This window comes from Oncorhynchus masou, unplaced genomic scaffold (genome assembly GCF_036934945.1).
Source record: "Oncorhynchus masou masou isolate Uvic2021 unplaced genomic scaffold, UVic_Omas_1.1 unplaced_scaffold_2225, whole genome shotgun sequence".
Lineage (NCBI taxonomy): Eukaryota > Metazoa > Chordata > Actinopteri > Salmoniformes > Salmonidae > Oncorhynchus > Oncorhynchus masou.
This window is the reverse complement of record NW_027008699.1, coordinates 6,494-27,525: the sequence shown is the minus strand read 5'-3', so window position 1 is coordinate 27,525 and position 21,032 is coordinate 6,494. Positions and strand designations below refer to the sequence as shown.

Below are 21,032 nucleotides of genomic sequence, written 5' to 3'. Positions count from 1 at the left end.
GTTATTGACATAACTCTGGTTCTGTTTCTCTCAGGCCCCTAGTTTGGGAAACACTCCTTCAGGGTATCGCCATACTGGTATTGTGACAACCCCAGCCTAATTTAACCAGGTTCCTATCTCCACCTCAGGAAGACGGTAGTCGCCCGTTCCTAGTCTCCAGTCCCACTAACGGAGTAGAGTCTCAGCAGGAGGGCTGGGTGGCCCACGACCCCTACGACCTACACTATGGAGACACACACTACTATAGCTACAGCCATGACTGCTGGGACTGGACGGCCCTGCCACGCACACGCTTCGCCTCCGAGTACGGCTTCCAGTCCTGGCCCTCCTTCTCCACCTTGCAGAAGGTGCTGTACCCTGGTTGGGGAGGACGACATGTACATTCCTGTATTGTACCGCCTTCAGGTCATCCAGTGATTTGATGCTCTCTGCTCGCAGGTGTCTGTGTCAGAAGACTGGAGTTATGGGAGTAACTTCTCGTCTCACCGTCAGCACCACCAGACTGGCAACCAGCAGATGCTGCAACAGGCTGGACTACACTACCATCTCCCAGCCTCAGCAGATCCACTGAAGAGATACAAGGACACACTGTACATCACACAGGTACGCCAGACAGGTACGCCAGACACTACATCACACAGGTACGCCAGACACTACATCACACAGGTACGCCAGACACTACATCACACAGGTACGCCAGACACTACATCACACAGGTACGCCAGACACTACATCACACAGGTACGCCAGACACTACATCACACAGGTACGCCAGACACTACATCACACAGGTACGCCAGACACTACATCACACAGGTACGCCAGACACAACATCACACAGGTACGCCAGACACAACATCACACAGGTACGCCAGACACTACATCACACAGGTACGCCAGACACTACATCACACAGGTACGCCAGACAGGTACACCAGACAGGTACGCCAGACACTACATCACACAGGTACGCCAGACACAACATCACACAGGTACGCCAGACACTACATCACACAGGTACGCCAGACACTACATCACACAGGTACGCCAGACACTACATCACACAGGTACGCCAGACACTACATCACACAGGTACGCCAGACACTACATCACACAGGTACGCCAGACACTACATCACACAGGTACGCCAGACACTACATCACACAGGTACGCCAGACACAACATCACACAGGTACGCCAGACACAACATCACACAGGTACGCCAGACACTACATCACACAGGTACGCCAGACACTACATCACACAGGTACGCCAGACAGGTACACCAGACAGGTACGCCAGACACTACATCACACAGGTACGCCAGACACTACATCACACAGGTACACCAGACAGGTACACCAGACAGGTACGCCAGACAGGTACACCAGACAGGTACGCCAGACACTACATCACACAGGTACGCCAGACACTACATCACACAGGTACGCCAGACACTACATCACACAGGTACGCCAGACACTACATCACACAGGTACGCCAGACACAACATCACACAGGTACGCCAGACACAACATCACACAGGTACGCCAGACACTACATCACACAGGTACGCCAGACACTACATCACACAGGTACGCCAGACAGGTACACCAGACAGGTACGCCAGACACTACATCACACAGGTACGCCAGACACTACATCACACAGGTACGCCAGACACTACATCACACAGGTACGCCAGACACTACATCACACAGGTACGCCAGACACAACATCACACAGGTACGCCAGACACAACATCACACAGGTACGCCAGACACTACATCACACAGGTACGCCAGACACTACATCACACAGGTACGCCAGACAGGTACACCAGACAGGTACGCCAGACACTACATCACACAGGTACGCCAGACACTACATCACACAGGTACGCCAGACACTACATCACACAGGTACGCCAGACACTACATCACACAGGTACGCCAGACACTACATCACACAGGTACGCCAGACACTACATCACACAGGTACGCCAGACACTACATCACACAGGTACGCCAGACACTACATCACACAGGTACGCCAGACACTACATCACACAGGTACGCCAGACACTACATCACACAGGTACGCCAGACACTACATCACACAGGTACGCCAGACACAACATCACACAGGTACGCCAGACACAACATCACACAGGTACGCCAGACACTACATCACACAGGTACGCCAGACACTACATCACACAGGTACGCCAGACAGGTACACCAGACAGGTACGCCAGACACTACATCACACAGGTACGCCAGACACTACATCACACAGGTACACCAGACAGGTACACCAGACAGGTACGCCAGACAGGTACACCAGACAGGTACGCCAGACACTACATCACACAGGTACGCCAGACACTACATCACACAGGTACGCCAGACACTACATCACACAGGTACGCCAGACACTACATCACACAGGTACGCCAGACACAACATCACACAGGTACGCCAGACACAACATCACACAGGTACGCCAGACACTACATCACACAGGTACGCCAGACACTACATCACACAGGTACGCCAGACAGGTACACCAGACAGGTACGCCAGACACTACATCACACAGGTACGCCAGACACTACATCACACAGGTACGCCAGACACTACATCACACAGGTACGCCAGACACTACATCACACAGGTACGCCAGACACAACATCACACAGGTACGCCAGACACAACATCACACAGGTACGCCAGACACTACATCACACAGGTACGCCAGACACTACATCACACAGGTACGCCAGACAGGTACACCAGACAGGTACGCCAGACACTACATCACACAGGTACGCCAGACACTACATCACACAGGTACACCAGACAGGTACACCAGACAGGTACGCCAGACAGGTACACCAGACAGGTACGCCAGACAGGTACACCAGACAGGTACGCCAGACACTACATCACACAGGTACGCCAGACACTACATCACACAGGTACGCCAGACACTACATCACACAGGTACGCCAGACACTACATCACACAGGTACGCCAGACACAACATCACACAGGTACGCCAGACACAACATCACACCGGTACGCCAGACACTACATCACACAGGTACGCCAGACACTACATCACACAGGTACGCCAGACAGGTACACCAGACAGGTACGCCAGACACTACATCACACAGGTACGCCAGACACTACATCACACAGGTACGCCAGACACTACATCACACAGGTACGCCAGACACTACATCACACAGGTACGCCAGACACAACATCACACAGGTACGCCAGACACAACATCACACAGGTACGCCAGACACTACATCACACAGGTACGCCAGACACTACATCACACAGGTACGCCAGACAGGTACACCAGACAGGTACGCCAGACACTACATCACACAGGTACGCCAGACACTACATCACACAGGTACACCAGACAGGTACACCAGACAGGTACGCCAGACAGGTACACCAGACAGGTACGCCAGACACTACATCACACAGGTACGCCAGACACTACATCACACAGGTACGCCAGACACTACATCACACAGGTACGCCAGACACTACATCACACAGGTACGCCAGACACAACATCACACAGGTACGCCAGACACAACATCACACAGGTACGCCAGACACTACATCACACAGGTACGCCAGACACTACATCACACAGGTACGCCAGACACTACATCACACAGGTATGCCAGACACTACATCACACAGGTACGCCAGACACTACATCACACAGGTACGCCAGACAGGTACACCAGACAGGTACGCCAGACACAACATCACACAGGTACGCCAGACACTACATCACACAGGTACGCCAGACAGGTACACCAGACAGGTACGCCAGACACTACATCACACAGGTACGCCAGACACTACATACCACATACCACATGAGTTGTCTTCCTCCAGGTAACTATGAGTGGTCTTCCTCCAGGTCATGCAGTCCCAGTGTGTTAAGGTCCAGACAGAGTTCTACCGCCGCAGCCAGAGTGAGGTCATCGAGGGCAAAGGTCACACCATGGGAGCTCTCTACTGGCAACTCAATGATATCTGGCAGGGCCCTTCCTGGTCCTCTATAGGTAGGTGCTGTTACAGGATGTCCTGGTCCTCTATAGGTAGGTGCTGTTACAGGATGTCCTGGTCCTCTATAAGTAGGTGCTGTTACAGGATGTCCTGGTCCTCTATAGGTAGGTCCTGTTACAGGATGTCCTGGTCCTCTATAGGTAGGTCCTGTTACAGGATGTCCTGGTCCTCTATAAGTAGGTGCTGTTACAGGATGTCCTGGTCCTCTATAGGTAGGTCCTGTTACAGGATGTCCTGGTCCTCTATAGGTAGGTCCTGTTACAGGATGTCCTGGTCCTCTATAGGTAGGTCCTGTTACAGGATGTCCTGGTCCTCTATAGGTAGGTGCTGTTACAGGATGTCCTGGTCCTCTCTAGGTAGGTGCTGTTACAGGATGTCCTGGTCCTCTATAGGTAGGTGCTGTTACAGGATGTCCTGGTCCTCTGTAGGTAGGTGCTGTTACAGGATGTCCTGGTCCTCTGTAGGTAGGTCCTGTTACAGGATGTCCTGGTCCTCTGTAGGTAGGTGCTGGTCCTCTATAGGTAGGTCCTGTTACAGGATGTCCTGGTCCTCTGTAGGTAGGTCCTGGTCCTCTATAGGTAGGTGCTGTTACAGGATGTCCTGGTCCTCTGTAGGTAGGTCCTGGTCCTCTATAGGTAGGTGCTGTTACAGGATGTCCTGGTCCTCTGTAGGTAGGTGCTGTTACAGGATGTCCTGGTCCTCTATAGGTAGGTGCTGTTACAGGATGTCCTGGTCCTCTATAGGTAGGCCCTGGTCCTCTATAGGTAGGTCCTGGTCCTCTATAGGTAGGTGCTGTTACAGGATGTCCTGGTCCTCTCTAGGTAGGTGCTGTTACAGGAATGTCCTGGTCCTCTATAGGTAGGTCCTGTTACAGGATGTCCTGGTCCTCTCTAGGTAGGTCCTGGTCCTCTATAGGTAGGTGCTGTTACAGGATGTCCTGGTCCTCTATAGGTAGGTCCTGGTCCTCTATAGGTAGGTGCTGTTACAGGATGTCCTGGTCCTCTATAGGTAGGTGCTGTTTCAGGATGTCCTGGTCCTCTATAGGTAGGTGCTGTTACAGGAATGTCCCGGTCCTCTATAGGTAGGTGCTGTTACAGGACGTCCTGGTCCTCTCTAGGTAGGTGCTGTTACAGGAATGTCCCGGTCCTCTATAGGTAGGTGCTGTTACAGGATGTCCTGGTCCTCTGTAGGTAGGTGCTGTTACAGGAATGTCCCGGTCCTCTATAGGTAGGTGCTGTTACAGGATGTCCTGGTCCTCTATAGGTAGGTGCTGTTACAGGAATGTCCCGGTCCTCTATAGGTAGGTGCTGTTACAGGACGTCCTGGTCCTCTCTAGGTAGGTGCTGTTACAGGAATGTCCCGGTCCTCTATAGGTAGGTCCTGTTACAGGATGTCCTGGTCCTCTATAGGTAGGTGCTGTTACAGGATGTCCTGGTCCTCTATAGGTAGGTCCTGTTACAGTATGTCCTGGTCCTCTATAGGTAGGTGCTGTTACAGGAAGTCCTGGTCCTCTATAGGTAGGTGCTGTTACAGGATGTCCTGGTCCTCTATAGGTAGGTGCTGTTACAGGATGTCCTGGTCCTCTATAGGTAGGTCCTGTTACAGTATGTCCTGGTCCTCTATAGGTAGGTGCTGTTACAGGATGTCCTGGTCCTCTATAGGTAGGTGCTGTTACAGGATGTCCTGGTCCTCTATAGGTAGGTCCTGTTACAGGATGTCCTGGTCCTCTCTAGGTAGGTGCTGTTACAGGATGTCCTGGTCCTCTATAGGTAGGTGCTGTTACAGGATGTCCTGGTCCTCTATAGGTAGGTCCTGGTCCTCTATAGGTAGGTCCTGGTCCTCTGTAGGTAGGTGCTGTTACAGGATGTCCTGGTCCTCTATAGGTAGGTGCTGTTACAGGATGTCCCGGTCCTCTATAGGTAGGTGCTGTTACAGGATGTCCTGGTCCTCTATAGGTATGTCCTGGTCCTCTATAGGTAGGTGCTGTTACAGTATGTCCTGGTCCTCTATAGGTAGTTCCTGGTCCTCTGTAGGTAGGTGCTGTTACAGGATGTCCTGGTCCTCTATAGGTAGGTCCTGTTACAGGAAGTCCTGGTCCTCTATAGGTAGGTCCTGTTGCAGGATTTTCTGGTCCTCTGTAGGTAGGTGCTGGTCCTCTATAGGTAGGTGCTGTTACAGTATGTCCTGGTCCTCTGTAGGTAGGTCCTGTTACAGGAAGTCCTGGTCCTCTATAGGTAGGTCCTGTTGCAGGATGTCCTGGTCCTCTGTAGGTAGGTGCTGGTCCTCTATAGGTAGGTGCTGTTACAGTATGTCCTGGTCCTCTATAAGTAGGTGCTGTTACAGGATGTCCTGGTCCTCTATAGGTAGGTGCTGTTACAGGATGTCCTGGTCCTCTCTAGGTAGGTGCTGTTACAGGATGTCCTGGTCCTCTGTAGGTAGGTGCTGTTACAGGATGTCCCGGTCCTCTATAGGTAGGTGCTGTTACAGGATGTCCCGGTCCTCTATAGGTAGGTGCTGTTACAGGATGTCCTGGTCCTCTATAGGTAGGTCCTGGTCCTCTATAGGTAGGTGCTGTTACAGTATGTCCTGGTCCTCTATAGGTAGGTCCTGGTCCTCTATAGGTAGGTCCTGTTACAGGATGTCCTGGTCCTCTATAGGTAGGTGCTGTTACAGTATGTCCTGGTCCTCTATAGGTAGGTCCTGGTCCTCTATAGGGTTCCCCCCCAGAGCTGGTCACTATGCCAGGGTTCTCCCCAGATCTGGTCACTATGCCAGGGTTCTCCCCAGACCTGGTCACTATGTCCTGGTCCTCTATAGGTAGGTGCTGTTACAGGATGTCCTGGTCCTCTATAGGTAGGTCCTGGTCCTCTGTAGGTAGGTGCTGTTACAGGATGTCCTGGTCCTCTATAGGTAGGTCCTGGTCCTCTGTAGGTAGGTCCTGGTCCTCTATAGGTAGGTGCTGTTACAGGATGTCCTGGTCCTCTATAGGTAGGTCCTGGTCCTCTGTAGGTAGGTGCTGTTACAGGATGTCCCGGGCCTCTCTAGGTAGGTGCTGTTACAGGATGTCCTGGTCCTCTATAGGTAGGTGCTGTTACAGGATGTCCCGGGCCTCTCTAGGTAGGTGCTGTTACAGGATGTCCTGGTCCTCTCTAGGTAGGTCCTGTTACAGGATGTCCTGGTCCTGCAGTCTACCAGCTCAATTTCGATTCTCATAGCAAAGGGTCTGAATACTTATGGAAATGAAGTATTTCTGTTTTTAGTTATACATTTGCTAAAAATTCCGAAAGCCATTTTGGTGTTGTCCTTATGGGGTATTGTGTATAGATTGATGAGGGAAAAAACAATGTAATCATTTCTAGAATAAGGCTGTAACATAATAAAATGTGGAAAAAGTCAAGGGGTCTGAATACTTTCCGACTTCATTGTAAATCGTATTTGTCCCGAGAGTCCTGGGAAATGCAGCATACATCGAAGTGACCATTTTTAAAGCGTTTAAAGTGGTCACTATGCCAGGGTTCTCCCCCAGAGCTGGTCACTATGCCAGGGTTCTCCCCCAGAGCTGGTCACTATGCCAGGGTTCTCCCCCAGAGCTGGTCACTATGCCAGGGTTCTCCCCCAGAGCTGGTCACTATGCCAGGGTTCTCCCCCAGAGCTGGTCACTATGCCAGGGTTCTCCCCAGAGCTGGTCACTATGCCAGGGTTCTCCCCCAGAGCTGGTCACTATGCCAGGGTTCTCCCCAGATCTGGTCACTATGCCAGGGTTCTCCCCAGAGCTGGTCACTATGCCAGGGTTCTCCCCAGAGCTGGTCACTATGCCAGGGTTCTCCCCCAGAGCTGGTCACTATGCCAGGGTTCTCCCCCAGAGCTGGTCACTATGTTCTCCCCCAGCTGGTCACTTCTCCCCCAGAGCTGGTCACTATGCCAGGGTTCTCCCCCAGAGCTGGTCACTATGCCAGGGGTTCTCCCAGAGCTGGTCATTATGCCAGGGTTCTCCCCAGAGCTGGTCACTATGCCAGGGTTCTCCCCAGATCTGGTCACTATGCCAGGGTTCTCCCCAGATCTGGTCATTATGCCAGGGTTCTCCCCAGAGCTGGTCATTATGCCAGGGTTCTCCTTAGATCTGGTCACTATACCAGGGTTCTCCCCAGATCTGGTCACTATGCCAGGGTTCTCCCCAGACCTGGTCACTATGCCAGGGTTCTCCCCAGAGCTGATCACTATGCCAGGGTTCTCCCCAAATCTGGTCACTATGCCAGGGTTCTCCCCCAGAGCTGGTCACTATGCCAGGGTTCTCCCCAGAGCTGGTCACTATGCCAGGGTTCTCCCCAGATCTGGTCACTATGCCAGGGTTCTCCCCCAGAGCTGGTCACTATGCCAGGGTTCTCCCCCAGAGCTGGTCACTATGCCAGGGTTCTCCCCCAGAGCTGGTCACTATGCCAGGGTTCTCCCCCAGAGCTGGTCGCTATGCCAGGGTTCTCCCCCAGAGCTGGTCGCTATGCCAGGGTTCTCCCCAGAGCTGGTCGCTATGCCAGGGTTCTCCCCCAGAGCTGGTCGCTATGCCAGGGTTCTCCCCCAGAGCTGGTCGCTATGCCAGGGTTCTCCCCAGAGCTGGTCGCTATGCCAGGCTTCTCCCCCCCAGAGCTGGTCACTATGCCAGGGTTCTCCCCCAGAGCTGGTCACTATGCCAGGGTTCTCCCCAGACCTGTTTGCTATGCCAGGGTTCTCCCCCAGAGCTGGTCACTATGCCAGGGTTCTCCCCCAGAGCTGGTCACTATGCCAGGGTTCTCCCCCAGAGCTGGTCACTATGCCAGGGTTCTCCCCCAGTCTGGCCACTATGCCAGGGTTCTCCCCAAATAAGAGGGGTGCTGTGCCACCTTGTTGGCTTGGCTGCGCCACTATGTAAAGATTTCACAGCTTATTAAACTGATATTTAGTAATGGTAGTAACTTTGCCAATGGCATTGATGTGAATTGCACAACAGGCCGGTCATAAATTCTGAGCATGATCACGTTCCTCAAATAATTAAGGGCATTCAGCAGTAGGCCTATGTCACCACAGAGCACGCTCAGGACGCGCAGAGTGCACCCCGAGTAGGCTACAGCTTTGTCAAATCATAACTTTGTAGCGACAGTCAAACAAAAGTCAAATTACCAAAGTTGCTTACCTTGCTAGACAACCTTCTGCTAGACAACCTCCTGCTGGACAACCTCCTGCTGGACAACCTCCTGCTAGACAACTTCCTGCTAGACAACCTCCTGCTAGACAACCTCCTGCTGGACAACCTCCTGCTGGATAACCTCCTGCTGGACAACCTCCTGCTAGACAACCTCCTGCTGGACAACCTCCTGCTGGACAACCTCCTGCTGGACAACCTCCTGCTATACAACCTCCTGCTAGACAACCTCCTGCTAGACAACCTCCTGCTAGACAACCTCCTGCTAGACAACCTCCTGCTGGACAACCTCCTGCTGGACAACCTCCTGCTGGACAACCTCCTGCTATACAACCTCCTGCTAAACAACCTCCTGCTAGACAACCTCCTGCTAAACAACCTCCTGCTGGACAACCTCCTGCTATACAACCTCCTGCTATACAACCTCCTGCTAAACAACCTCCTGCTAGACAACCTCCTGCTAGACAACCTCCTGCTAGACAACCTCCTGCTGGACAACCTCCTGCTGGACAACCTCCTGCTGGACAACCTCCTGCTGGACAACCTCCTGCTGGACAACCTCCTGCTGGACAACCTCCTGCTGGACAACCTCCTGCTGGACAACCTCCTGCTGGACAACCTCCTGCTGGACAACCTCCTGCTGGACAACCTCCTGCTGGACAACCTCCTGCTGGACAACCTCCTGCTGGACAACCTCCTGCTGGACAGCCTCCTGCTGGACAATCTCCTGCTGGACAACCTCCTGCTGGACAACCTCCTGCTGGACAACCTCCTGCTGGACAACCTCCTGCTGGACAACCTCCTGCTGGACAACCTCCTGCTGGACAACCTCCTGCTGGACAACCTCCTGCTGGACAACCTCCTGCTAGATAACCTCCTGCTGGACAACCTCCTGCTGGACAACCTCCTGCTGGACAACCTCCTGCTGGACACTAGATAACCTCCTGCTGGACAACCTCCTGCTGGACAACCTCCTGCTGGACAACCTCCTGCTGGACAACCTCCTGCTAGACAACCTCCTGCTAGACAACCTCCTGCTAGACAACCTCCTGCTAGACAACCTCCTGCTAGACAACCTCCTGCTGGAACCTCCTGCTGGGAACAACCTCCTGCTGGAAAACCTCCTTCAACGAATGACATATCTCCTATAGTTGATAATTATACAAATAGCATACCGGCTGCTAAATATGGATGACGAGTGGAAATAGTTTAAATATCAAGGTATCTACTCTCATACCATTTAGGGCTTACTCCAATTAGTCGATTGGTTGATTGTTTGGTAGATAGGCTTGTTGCCAACCAATATGTTTCTTTTTGTAGAGGAGTAGCAAATATACTCAGTCACCCTCGGCGAAGGGGAAATTGCCCCGCGGATGGGGAAATTGCCCCGCGGATGGAGAAATTGCTCCGCGGATGGGGAAATTGCCCCGCGGATGGGGAAATTGCTCCGCGGATGGGGAAATTGCCTCTTGGTCTCACTGTCAAGACGTTGGTTTCTCCCATGGGAGACCAGGTTTCACATATGTTTGTCTTCTTCGTCTGCAGAGTTTGGTGGGAAGTGGAAGATGCTCCATTACTTTGCCAAGGACTTCTTCTCCCCTGTGCTTCCGGTGGGCTTTGAGGACCAGGGTAGTCTGGTGGTCTATGCTGTGTCTGACCTGAGCCACGACCTTCACCTCAGAACTGTGGTACGTTGACCCTCTCGTCATTTTCAACACATCAAATAACTGTTTCTCAATACCACTCAAGTCCACACATTAAAAACACAATACACAGAAACATGCCTGTTTAATAACCTATTTATGCATGTACAGTCAGATCCATAATTATTGGCAGCCTTGATAAATATTAGCAAAAAATACTGTATGAAAAAGTATTCAGACTCCTGGACTTTTTCTACCTTTTGTTACAGCCTTATTCTAAAATGGATTCCATGTGTTTTTTTCCTCATCAATCTACACACAATAACCCATAATGACAAAGCGAAAACAGATTTTAAAATGTTTGCTAATTTTATACATTTTTAAAAATAGATACCTTATATACATAAGTATTCAGACCCTTTGCTATGAGACTTGAAATTGAGTTCAGGTGTATCCTGTTTCCATTGATCATCCTTGAGATGTTTCTACAACTTGATTGGAGTCCACCTGTGGTCAATTCATTTGATTGGTCCCACAGTTGACAGTGTATGTCTGAGCAAAAACCAAGCCATGAGGTCGAAGGAATTGTCCGTAAGAGGTCTAAGACAGGATTGTCTCAAGGCACAGATTTGGGGAAGGCTACCAAAACATTTCTGCAGCATTGAAGGTCCTCAAGAACACAGTGGCCTCCATCATTCTTAAATGGAAGAAGTTTGGAACCACCAATACTCTTCCTAAAGCTGGCCGCCTGGCCAAACTGAGCAATCGGGGGAGAAGGGCCTTGGTCAGGGAGGTAACCAAGAACCCGATGGTCACTCTGACAGAGCTCCAGAGTTCCTCTGTGGAGATGGGAAAAACATTCCAGAAGGAGAACCATCTCTGCAGCACTCCACCAATCATGTCTTTATGGTAGAGTGGCCAGACGGAAGCCACTCCTCAGTAAAAAGCACATGACAGCCCGCTTGGAGTCCCCGGGCAGGCTACGTGGATAACTGTGTTCCTCTGTAGTCCCCAGGCAGGCTACGTGGATAACTGTGTTCCTCTGTAGTCCTCTGGCAGGTTGATAACTGTGTTCCTCTGTAGTCCTCTGGCAGGTGGATAACTGTGTTCCTCTGTAGTCCTCTGGCAGGTGGATAACTGTGTTCCTCTGTAGTCCTCTGGCAGGTGGATAACTGTGTTCCTCTGTAGTCCTCTGGCAGGTGGATAACTGTGTTCCTCTGTAGTCCTCTGGCAGGTGGATAACTGTGTTCCTCTGTAGTCCTCTGGCAGGTGGATAACTGTGTTCCTCTGTAGTCCTCTGGCAGGTGGATAACTGTGTTCCTCTAGTCCTCTGGCAGGTGGATAACTGTGTTCCTCTAGTCCTCTGGCAGGTGGATAACTGTGTTCCTCTGTAGTCCTCTGGCAGGTGGATAACTGTGTTCCTCTAGTCCTCTGGCAGGTGGATAACTGTGTTCCTCTGGCAGGTGGATGACTGTGTTCCTCTAGTCCTCTGGCAGGTGGATAACTGTGTTCCTCTGGCAGGTGGATAACTGTGTTCCTCTGGCAGGTGGATAACTGTGTTCCAACACCCTCAGTGACAGAGTACTGATTGTAGACTGATGTATCTTGTCGTCAGGTTTCAGTCCATGAGTGGAGCAGTCTGGATCCTGTGTGCACTGTGGCTTCCGGATTGGTGCTCGTGGAAGGAGGAAGTGCTGAGGTCATCCACAAACAGCCAATCACAGCCCTGCTGGCGGGGTGTGGGAGCGGGAGCTGTACCCGCCTCACCTGTCTCCTGACCTTTCACCTTGAGGACGTCAACAGCCAGCAAGGTCCCATTAACCACCTCTTCCTCAGCTCGCCCAAAAATGCCCAGTGGATGCTGAGACCCAACATCACAGTAAGATGGACTGACTGGACACAACTAGTGACAATGACATCACCACAACTGACCTGACCGCATCATGACGAGTTCTGCTTCTAATTACGTCATATCAATCACATTAGTCCACTGGATCTCCTACAGGGAAGTCTGGGTTCATAGTTCTAATTACGTCATATCAATCACATTAGTCCACTGGATCTCCTACAGGGAAGTCTGGGTTCATAGTTCTAATTACGTCATATCAATCACATTAGTCCACTGGATCTCCTACAGGGAAGTCTGGGTTCATAGTTCTAATTACGTCATATCAATCACATTAGTCCACTGGATCTCCTACAGGGAAGTCTGGGTTCATAGTTCTAATTACGTCATATCAATCACATTAGTCCAGTCTGGGTTCTGGTCATATCAATCCATTAGTCCACTGGGGAAGTCTGGGTTCATAGTTCTAATTACGTCATATCAATCACATTAGTCCACTGGATCTCCTACAGGGAAGTCTGGGTTCATAGTTCTAATTACGTCATATCAATCACATTAGTCCACTGGATCTCCTACAGGGAAGTCTGGGTTCATAGTTCTAATTACGTCATATCAATCACATTAGTCCACTGGATCTCCTACAGGGAAGTCTGGGTTCATAGTTCTAATTACGTCATATCAATCACATTAGTCCACTGGATCTCCTACAGGGAAGTCTGGGTTCATAGTTCTAATTACGTCATATCAATCACATTAGTCCACTGGATCTCCTACAGGGAAGTCTGGGTTCATAGTTCTAATTACGTCATATCAATCACATTAGTCCACTGGATCTCCTACAGGGAAGTCTGGGTTCATAGTTCTAATTACGTCATATCAATCACATTAGTCCACTGGATCTCCTACAGGGAAGTCTGGGTTCATAGTTCTAATTACGTCATATCAATCACATTAGTCCACTGGATCTCCTACAGGGAAGTCTGGGTTCATAGTTCTAATTACGTCATATCAATCACATTAGTCCACTGGATCTCCTACAGGGAAGTCTGGGTTCATAGTTCTAATTACGTCATATCAATCACATTAGTCCACTGGATCTCCTACAGGGAAGTCTGGGTTCATAGTTCTAATTACGTCATATCAATCACATTAGTCCACTGGATCTCCTACAGGGAAGTCTGGGTTCATAGTTCTAATTACGTCATATCAATCACATTAGTCCACTGGATCTCCTACAGGGAAGTCTGGGTTCATAGTTCTAATTACGTCATATCAATCACATTAGTCCACTGGATCTCCTACAGGGAAGTCTGGGTTCATAGTTCTAATTACGTCATATCAATCACATTAGTCCACTGGATCTCCTACAGGGTAGTCTGGGTTCATAGTTCTAATTACGTCATATCAATCACATTAGTCCACTGGATCTCCTACAGGGAAGTCTGGGTTCATAGTTCTAATTACGTCCACTGGATATCAATCACATTAGTCCACTGGATCTCCTACAGGGAAGTCTGGGTTCATAGTTCTAATTCGTCATATCAATCACATTAGTCCACTGGATCTCCTACAGGGAAGTCTGGGTTCATAGTTCTAATTACGTCTTATCAATCACATTAGTCCACTGGATCTCCTACAGGGAAGTCTGGGTTCATAGTTCTAATTACGTCATATCAATCACATTAGTCCACTGGATCTCCTACAGGGAAGTCTGGGTTCATAGTTCTAATTACGTCATATCAATCACATTAGTCCACTGGATCTCCTACAGGGAAGTCTGGGTTCATAGTTCTAATTACGTCATATCAATCACATTAGTCCACTGGATCTCCTACAGGGAAGTCTGGGTTCATAGTTCTAATTACGTCATATCAATCACATTAGTCCACTGGATCTCCTACAGGGAAGTCTGGGTTCATAGTTCTAATTACGTCATATCAATCACATTAGTCCACTGGATCTCCTACAGGGAAGTCTGGGTTCATAGTTCTAATTACGTCATATCAATCACATTAGTCCACTGGATCTCCTACAGGGAAGTCTGGGTTCATAGTTCTAATTACGTCATATCAATCACATTAGTCCACTGGATCTCCTACAGGGAAGTCTGGGTTCATAGTTCTAATTACGTCATATCAATCACATTAGTCCACTGGATCTCCTACAGGGAAGTCTGGGTTCATAGTTCTAATTACGTCATATCAATCACATTAGTCCACTGGATCTCCTACAGGGAAGTCTGGGTTCATAGTTCTAATTACGTCATATCAATCACATTAGTCCACTGGATCTCCTACAGGGAAGTCTGGGTTCATAGTTCTAATTACGTCATATCAATCACATTAGTCCACTGGATCTCCTACAGGGAAGTCTGGGTTCATAGTTCTAATTACGTCATATCAATCACATTAGTCCACTGGATCTCCTACAGGGAAGTCTGGGTTCATAGTTCTAATTACGTCATATCAATCACATTAGTCCACTGGATCTCCTACAGGGAAGTCTGGGTTCATAGTTCTAATTACGTCATATCAATCACATTAGTCCACTGGATCTCCTACAGGGAAGTCTGGGTTCATAGTTCTAATTACGTCATATCAATCACATTAGTCCACTGGATCTCCTACAGGGAAGTCTGGGTTCATAGTTCTAATTACGTCATATCAATCACATTAGTCCACTGGATCTCCTACAGGGAAGTCTGGGTTCATAGTTCTAATTACGTCATATCAATCACATTAGTCCACTGGATCTCCTACAGGGAAGTCTGGGTTCATAGTTCTAATTACGTCATATCAATCACATTAGTCCACTGGATCTCCTACAGGGAAGTCTGGGTTCATAGTTCTAATTACGTCATATCAATCACATTAGTCCACTGGATCTCCTACAGGAAGTCTGGGTTCATAGTTCTAATTCGTCATATCAATCACATTAGTCCACTGGATCTCCTACAAGTCTGGGTTCATAGTTCTAATTACGTCATATCAATCACATTAGTCCACTGGATCTCCTACAGGGAAGTCTGGGTTCATAGTTCTAATTACGTCATATCAATCACATTAGTCCACTGGATCTCCTACAGGGAAGTCTGGGTTCATAGTTCTAATTACGTCATATCAATCACATTAGTCCACTGGATCTCCTACAGGGAAGTCTGGGTTCATAGTTCTAATTACGTCATATCAATCACATTAGTCCACTGGATCTCCTACAGGGAAGTCTGGGTTCATAGTTCTAATTACGTCATATCAATCACATTAGTCCACTGGATCTCCTACAGGGAAGTCTGGGTTCATAGTTCTAATTACGTCATATCAATCACATTAGTCCACTGGATCTCCTACAGGGAAGTCTGGGTTCATAGTTCTAATTACGTCATATCAATCACATTAGTCCACTGGATCTCCTACAGGGAAGTCTGGGTTCATAGTTCTAATTACGTCATATCAATCACATTAGTCCACTGGATCTCCTACAGGGAAGTCTGGGTTCATAGTTCTAATTACGTCATATCAATCACATTAGTCACTGGATCTCCTACAGGAAGTCTGGGTTCATAGGTCATATCAATCACATTAGTCCACTGGATCTCTACAGGGAAGTCTGGGTTCATAGTTCTAATTACGTCATATCAATCACATTAGTCCACTGGATCTCCTACAGGGAAGTCTGGGTTCATAGTTCTAATTACGTCATATCAATCACATTAGTCCACTGGATCTCCTACAGGGAAGTCTGGGTTCATAGTTCTAATTACGTCATATCAATCACATTAGTCCACTGGATCTCCTACAGGGAAGTCTGGGTTCATAGTTCTAATTACGTCATATCAATCACATTAGTCCACTGGATCTCCTACAGGGAAGTCTGGGTTCATAGTTCTAATTACGTCATATCAATCACATTAGTCCACTGGATCTCCTACAGGGAAGTCTGGGTTCATAGTTCTAATTACGTCATATCAATCACATTAGTCCACTGGATCTCCTACAGGGAAGTCTGGGTTCATAGTTCTAATTACGTCATATCAATCACATTAGTCCACTGGATCTCCTACAGGGAAGTCTGGGTTCATAGTTCTAATTACGTCATATCAATCACATTAGTCCATATCAATCACATTAGTCCACTGGATCTCCTACAGGGAAGTCTGGGTTCATAGTTCTAATTACGTCATATCAATCACATTAGTCCACTGGATCTCCTACAGGGAAGTCTGGGGATCTCCAATCACAGGGAAGTCTGGGTTCATAGTTCTAATTACGTCATATCAATCACATTAGTCCACTGGATCTCCTACAGGGAAGTCTGGGTTCATAGTTCTAATTACGTCATATCAATCACATTAGTCCACTGGATCTCCTACAGGGAAGTCTGGGTTCATAGTTCTAATTACGTCATATCAATCACATTAGTCCACTGGATCTCCTACAGGGTAGTCTGGGTTCATAGTTCTAATTACGTCATATCAATCACATTAGTCCACTGGATCTCCTACAGGGAAGTCTGGTTCATAGTTCTAATTACGTCATATCAATCACATTAGTCCACTGGATCTCCTAGTCTGGGTTCATAGTTCTAATTATCAATCACATTAGTCCACTGGATCTCCTACAGGGAAGTCTGGGTTCATAGTTCTAATTACGTCATATCAATCACATTAGTCCACTGGATCTCCTACAGGGAAGTCTGGGTTCATAGTTCTAATTACGTCATATCAATCACATTAGTCCACTGGATCTCCTACAGGGAAGTCTGGGTTCATAGTTCTAATTACGTCATATCAATCACATTAGTCCACTGGATCTCCTACAGGGAAGTCTGGGTTCATAGTTCTAATTACGTCATATCAATCACATTAGTCCACTGGATCTCCTACAGGGAAGTCTGGGTTCATAGTTCTAATTACGTCATATCAATCACATTAGTCCACTGGATCTCCTACAGGGAAGTCTGGGTTCATAGTTCTAATTACGTCATATCAATCACATTAGTCCACTGGATCTCCTACAGGGAAGTCTGGGTTCATAGTTCTAATTACGTCATATCAATCACATTAGTCCACTGGATCTCCTACAGGGAAGTCTGGGTTCATAGTTCTAATTACGCTATATCAATCACATTAGTCCACTGGATCTCCTACAGGGAAGTCTGGGTTCATAGTTCTAATTACGTCATATCAATCACATTAGTCCACTGGATCTCCTACAGGGAAGTCTGGGTTCATAGTTCTAATTACGTCATATCAATCACATTAGTCCACTGGATCTCCTACAGGGAAGTCTGGGTTCATAGTTCTAATTACGTCATATCAATCACATTAGTCCACTGGATCTCCTACAGGGAAGTCTGGGTTCATAGTTCTAATTACGTCATATCAATCACATTAGTCCACTGATCTCCTACAGGGAAGTCTGGGTTCATAGTTCTAATTACGTCATATCAATCACATTAGTCCACTGGATCTCCTACAGGGAAGTCTGGGTTCATAGTTCTAATTACGTCATATCAATCACATTACTGGATCTCCTACAGGGAAGTCTGGATCTCCTAGTCCAGGGAAGTCTGGGTTCATAGTTCTAATTACGTCATATCAATCACATTAGTCCACTGGATCTCCTACAGGGAAGTCTGGGTTCATATACAGCTTGTTATTGAATAGATAAGCAGTGCTATGTTTCAACCTCCCTGTCTCTCTGGGATGGCATGAGGACTAATGTATATGCTCTTAGGGTAGTCTGGGTTCATATACAGCTTGTTATTGGTTGTGCATCATAATGCATTATGCATAGTTCACACTGTGTTATATGTGTTTTTATTACACATTATGAATAGGGTATTATTAGTAATGGACCAGGAATGCTCTATTTTCAGCCCCCTGACTTCCATAGTGACCTCTCTCTCTCTCTCTCTCTCTCTCTCTCTCTCTCTCTCTCTCTCTCTCTCTCTCTCTCTCTCTCTCTGGGTGGTCAGTATGACTTCCATAGTGATCTCTCTCTCTCTCTCTCTCTCTCTCTCTCTCTCTCTCTCTCTCTCTCTCTCTCTCTCTCTCTGTGGTCAGTATGACTTCCATATGACTCTCTCTCTCTCTCTCTCTCTCTCTCTCTCTCTCTCTCTCTCTCTCTCTCTCTCTCTCTCTCTCTCTCTCTCTCTCTCTGGGTGGTCAGTATGGGTTCCATAGTGACCAGTCTCTCTCTCTCTCTCTGGGTGGTCAGTATGACTTCCATAGTGACCTCCTCTCTCTCTCTCTCTCTCTCTCTCTCTCTCTCTCTCTCTCTCTCCTGTGGTCAGTATGACTTCCATATGACTCTCTCTCTCTCTCTCTCTCTCTCTCTCTCTCTCTCTCTCTGGGTGGTCAGTATGACTTCCATAATGACCCTCTCTCTCTCTCTCTCTCTCTCTCTCTCTCTCTCTCTCTCTCTCTCTCTCTCTCTCTCTCTCTCTCTGGGTGGTCATGACTTCCATAGTGATCTCTCTCTCTCTCTCTCTCTCTCTCTCTCTCTCTCTGGGTGGTCAGTATGACTTCCATATGACCTCTCTCTCTCTCTCTCTCTCTCTCTCTCTCTCTCTCTGGGTGGTCAGTATGACTTCCATAGTGACCTCTCTCTCTCTCTCTCTGGGTGGTCAGTATGACTTCCATAGTGACCTCTCTCTCTTTCTCTCTCTCTCTCTCTCTCTCTGGGTGGTCAGTATGACTTTCCATATGACCTCTCTCTCTCTCTCTCTCTCTCTCTCTCTCTCTCTCTCTCTGGGTGGTCAGTATGACTTCCATAATGACCCCTCTCTCTCTCTCTCTCTCTCTCTCTCTCTCTCTCTCTCTCTCTCTCTCTCTCTCTCTCTCTCTCTCTCTCTGGGTGGTCAGTATGACTTCCATAGTGACCTCTCTCTCTCTCTCTCTCTCTCTCTCTCTCTCTCTCTCTCTCTCTGGATGGTCAGCAGGACTTCCATAGTGACCTCTCTCTCTCCTCTCAGGCCGAGGTGCAGCAGGACGAGATGGGAGGATACACCGTGACCCTGCAGTCCTCTGCCGTAGCAGCTTTCGTATGGCTGGATGTGGGGGACGTTCCAGGACGATTCAGCACCAACGGATTCCTCATGGTCACCAGGAACAGAACAGTCACCTTTAACCCCTGGGGTCCCACCAGTACCCAGCAGCTAGCCCAGGCACTGACTGTTACGTCATTGAGAGATGTGTACTGACTATCTTGCGTATCAAATGGTATCCTATACCCTACATAGTGCACAACATTAGACCAGAGCTCTATGGGTTGTCCACAATATAGGGAATAGGGTGCCATTTTGGACGTACTTACTGAACCACTACCCAGTACCCAGGAGTTAACCCAAAACCCTCTCCCTAAGCTCTCTGAGATGAGTACTGTGACCTTCTCCCTAACCTCTCTCTGAGATGAGTATACCTCCGGAAGTGAGGCTAATTACTGAGGATACCTCCAGACGTCAGGCTAATTACTGAGGATACCTCCAGACGTCAGGCTAATTACTGAGGATACCTCCAGACGTCAGGCTAATTACTGAGGATACCTCCAGACGTCAGGCTAATTACTGAGGATACCTCCAGACGTCAGGCTAATTACTGAGGATACCTCCAGACGTCAGGCTAATTACTGAGGATACCTCCAGACGTCAGGCTAATTACTGAGGATACCTCCAGACGTCAGGCTAATTACTGAGGATACCTCCAGACGCCATTACTGAGGATACCTCCAGACGCCAGGCTAATTACTGAGGATACCTCCAGACGCCAGGCTAATTACTGAGGATACCTCCAGACGTCAGGCTAATTACTGAGGATACCTCCAGACGCCAGGCCACTACTGAGGATACCTCCAGACGCCAGGCTAATTACTGAGGATACCTCCAGACGTCAGGCTAATTACTGAGGATACCTCCAGACGTCAGGCTAATTAAATTTCATGTGGTGCTCCTAATTGTTTAAAGTAGGGAGCACCAGTGCTACCAATGATTAATAAAAAAAAAAAATGTAAAGCCCTTACTGAGACCCTCTCCCTAACTCTCTGAGATGAGTACTGAGACCCTCTCCTAACCTCTCTGAGATGAGTACTGGGAGACCCTCTCCCTAACCTCTCTGAGATGAGTACTGAGTCCCTCCCTAACCTCTCTGAGATGAGTACTGAGACCTTCTCTGAGATGAGTACTGAGACCCTCCCTAACCTCTCTGAGATGAGTACTGAGACCTTCTCCCTAACCTCTCTCTGAGATGAGTACTGAGACCCTCT

The 21,032-nt window shown here is 48.6% G+C and overlaps 1 protein-coding gene across 1 annotated transcript in view; it reads left to right on the top strand.

Moving 5' to 3' along the window:
• LOC135533112 (beta-mannosidase-like) overlaps positions 1–20,477 on the top strand; it is a 39,356-nt gene extending 18,879 nt beyond the window's left edge. Inside the window, exons 12-17 of the mRNA XM_064960522.1 lie at positions 129–347; positions 439–603; positions 3,961–4,105; positions 10,828–10,970; positions 12,541–12,804; positions 19,747–20,477. Coding sequence (XP_064816594.1) covers positions 129–347; positions 439–603; positions 3,961–4,105; positions 10,828–10,970; positions 12,541–12,804; positions 19,747–19,974 — 1,164 coding nt within the window. The 3' untranslated portion in view covers positions 19,975–20,477. The remainder of the gene's footprint in view (positions 1–128; positions 348–438; positions 604–3,960; positions 4,106–10,827; positions 10,971–12,540; positions 12,805–19,746) is intronic.
• The last annotated feature ends 555 nt before the right edge of the window (positions 20,478–21,032 follow it).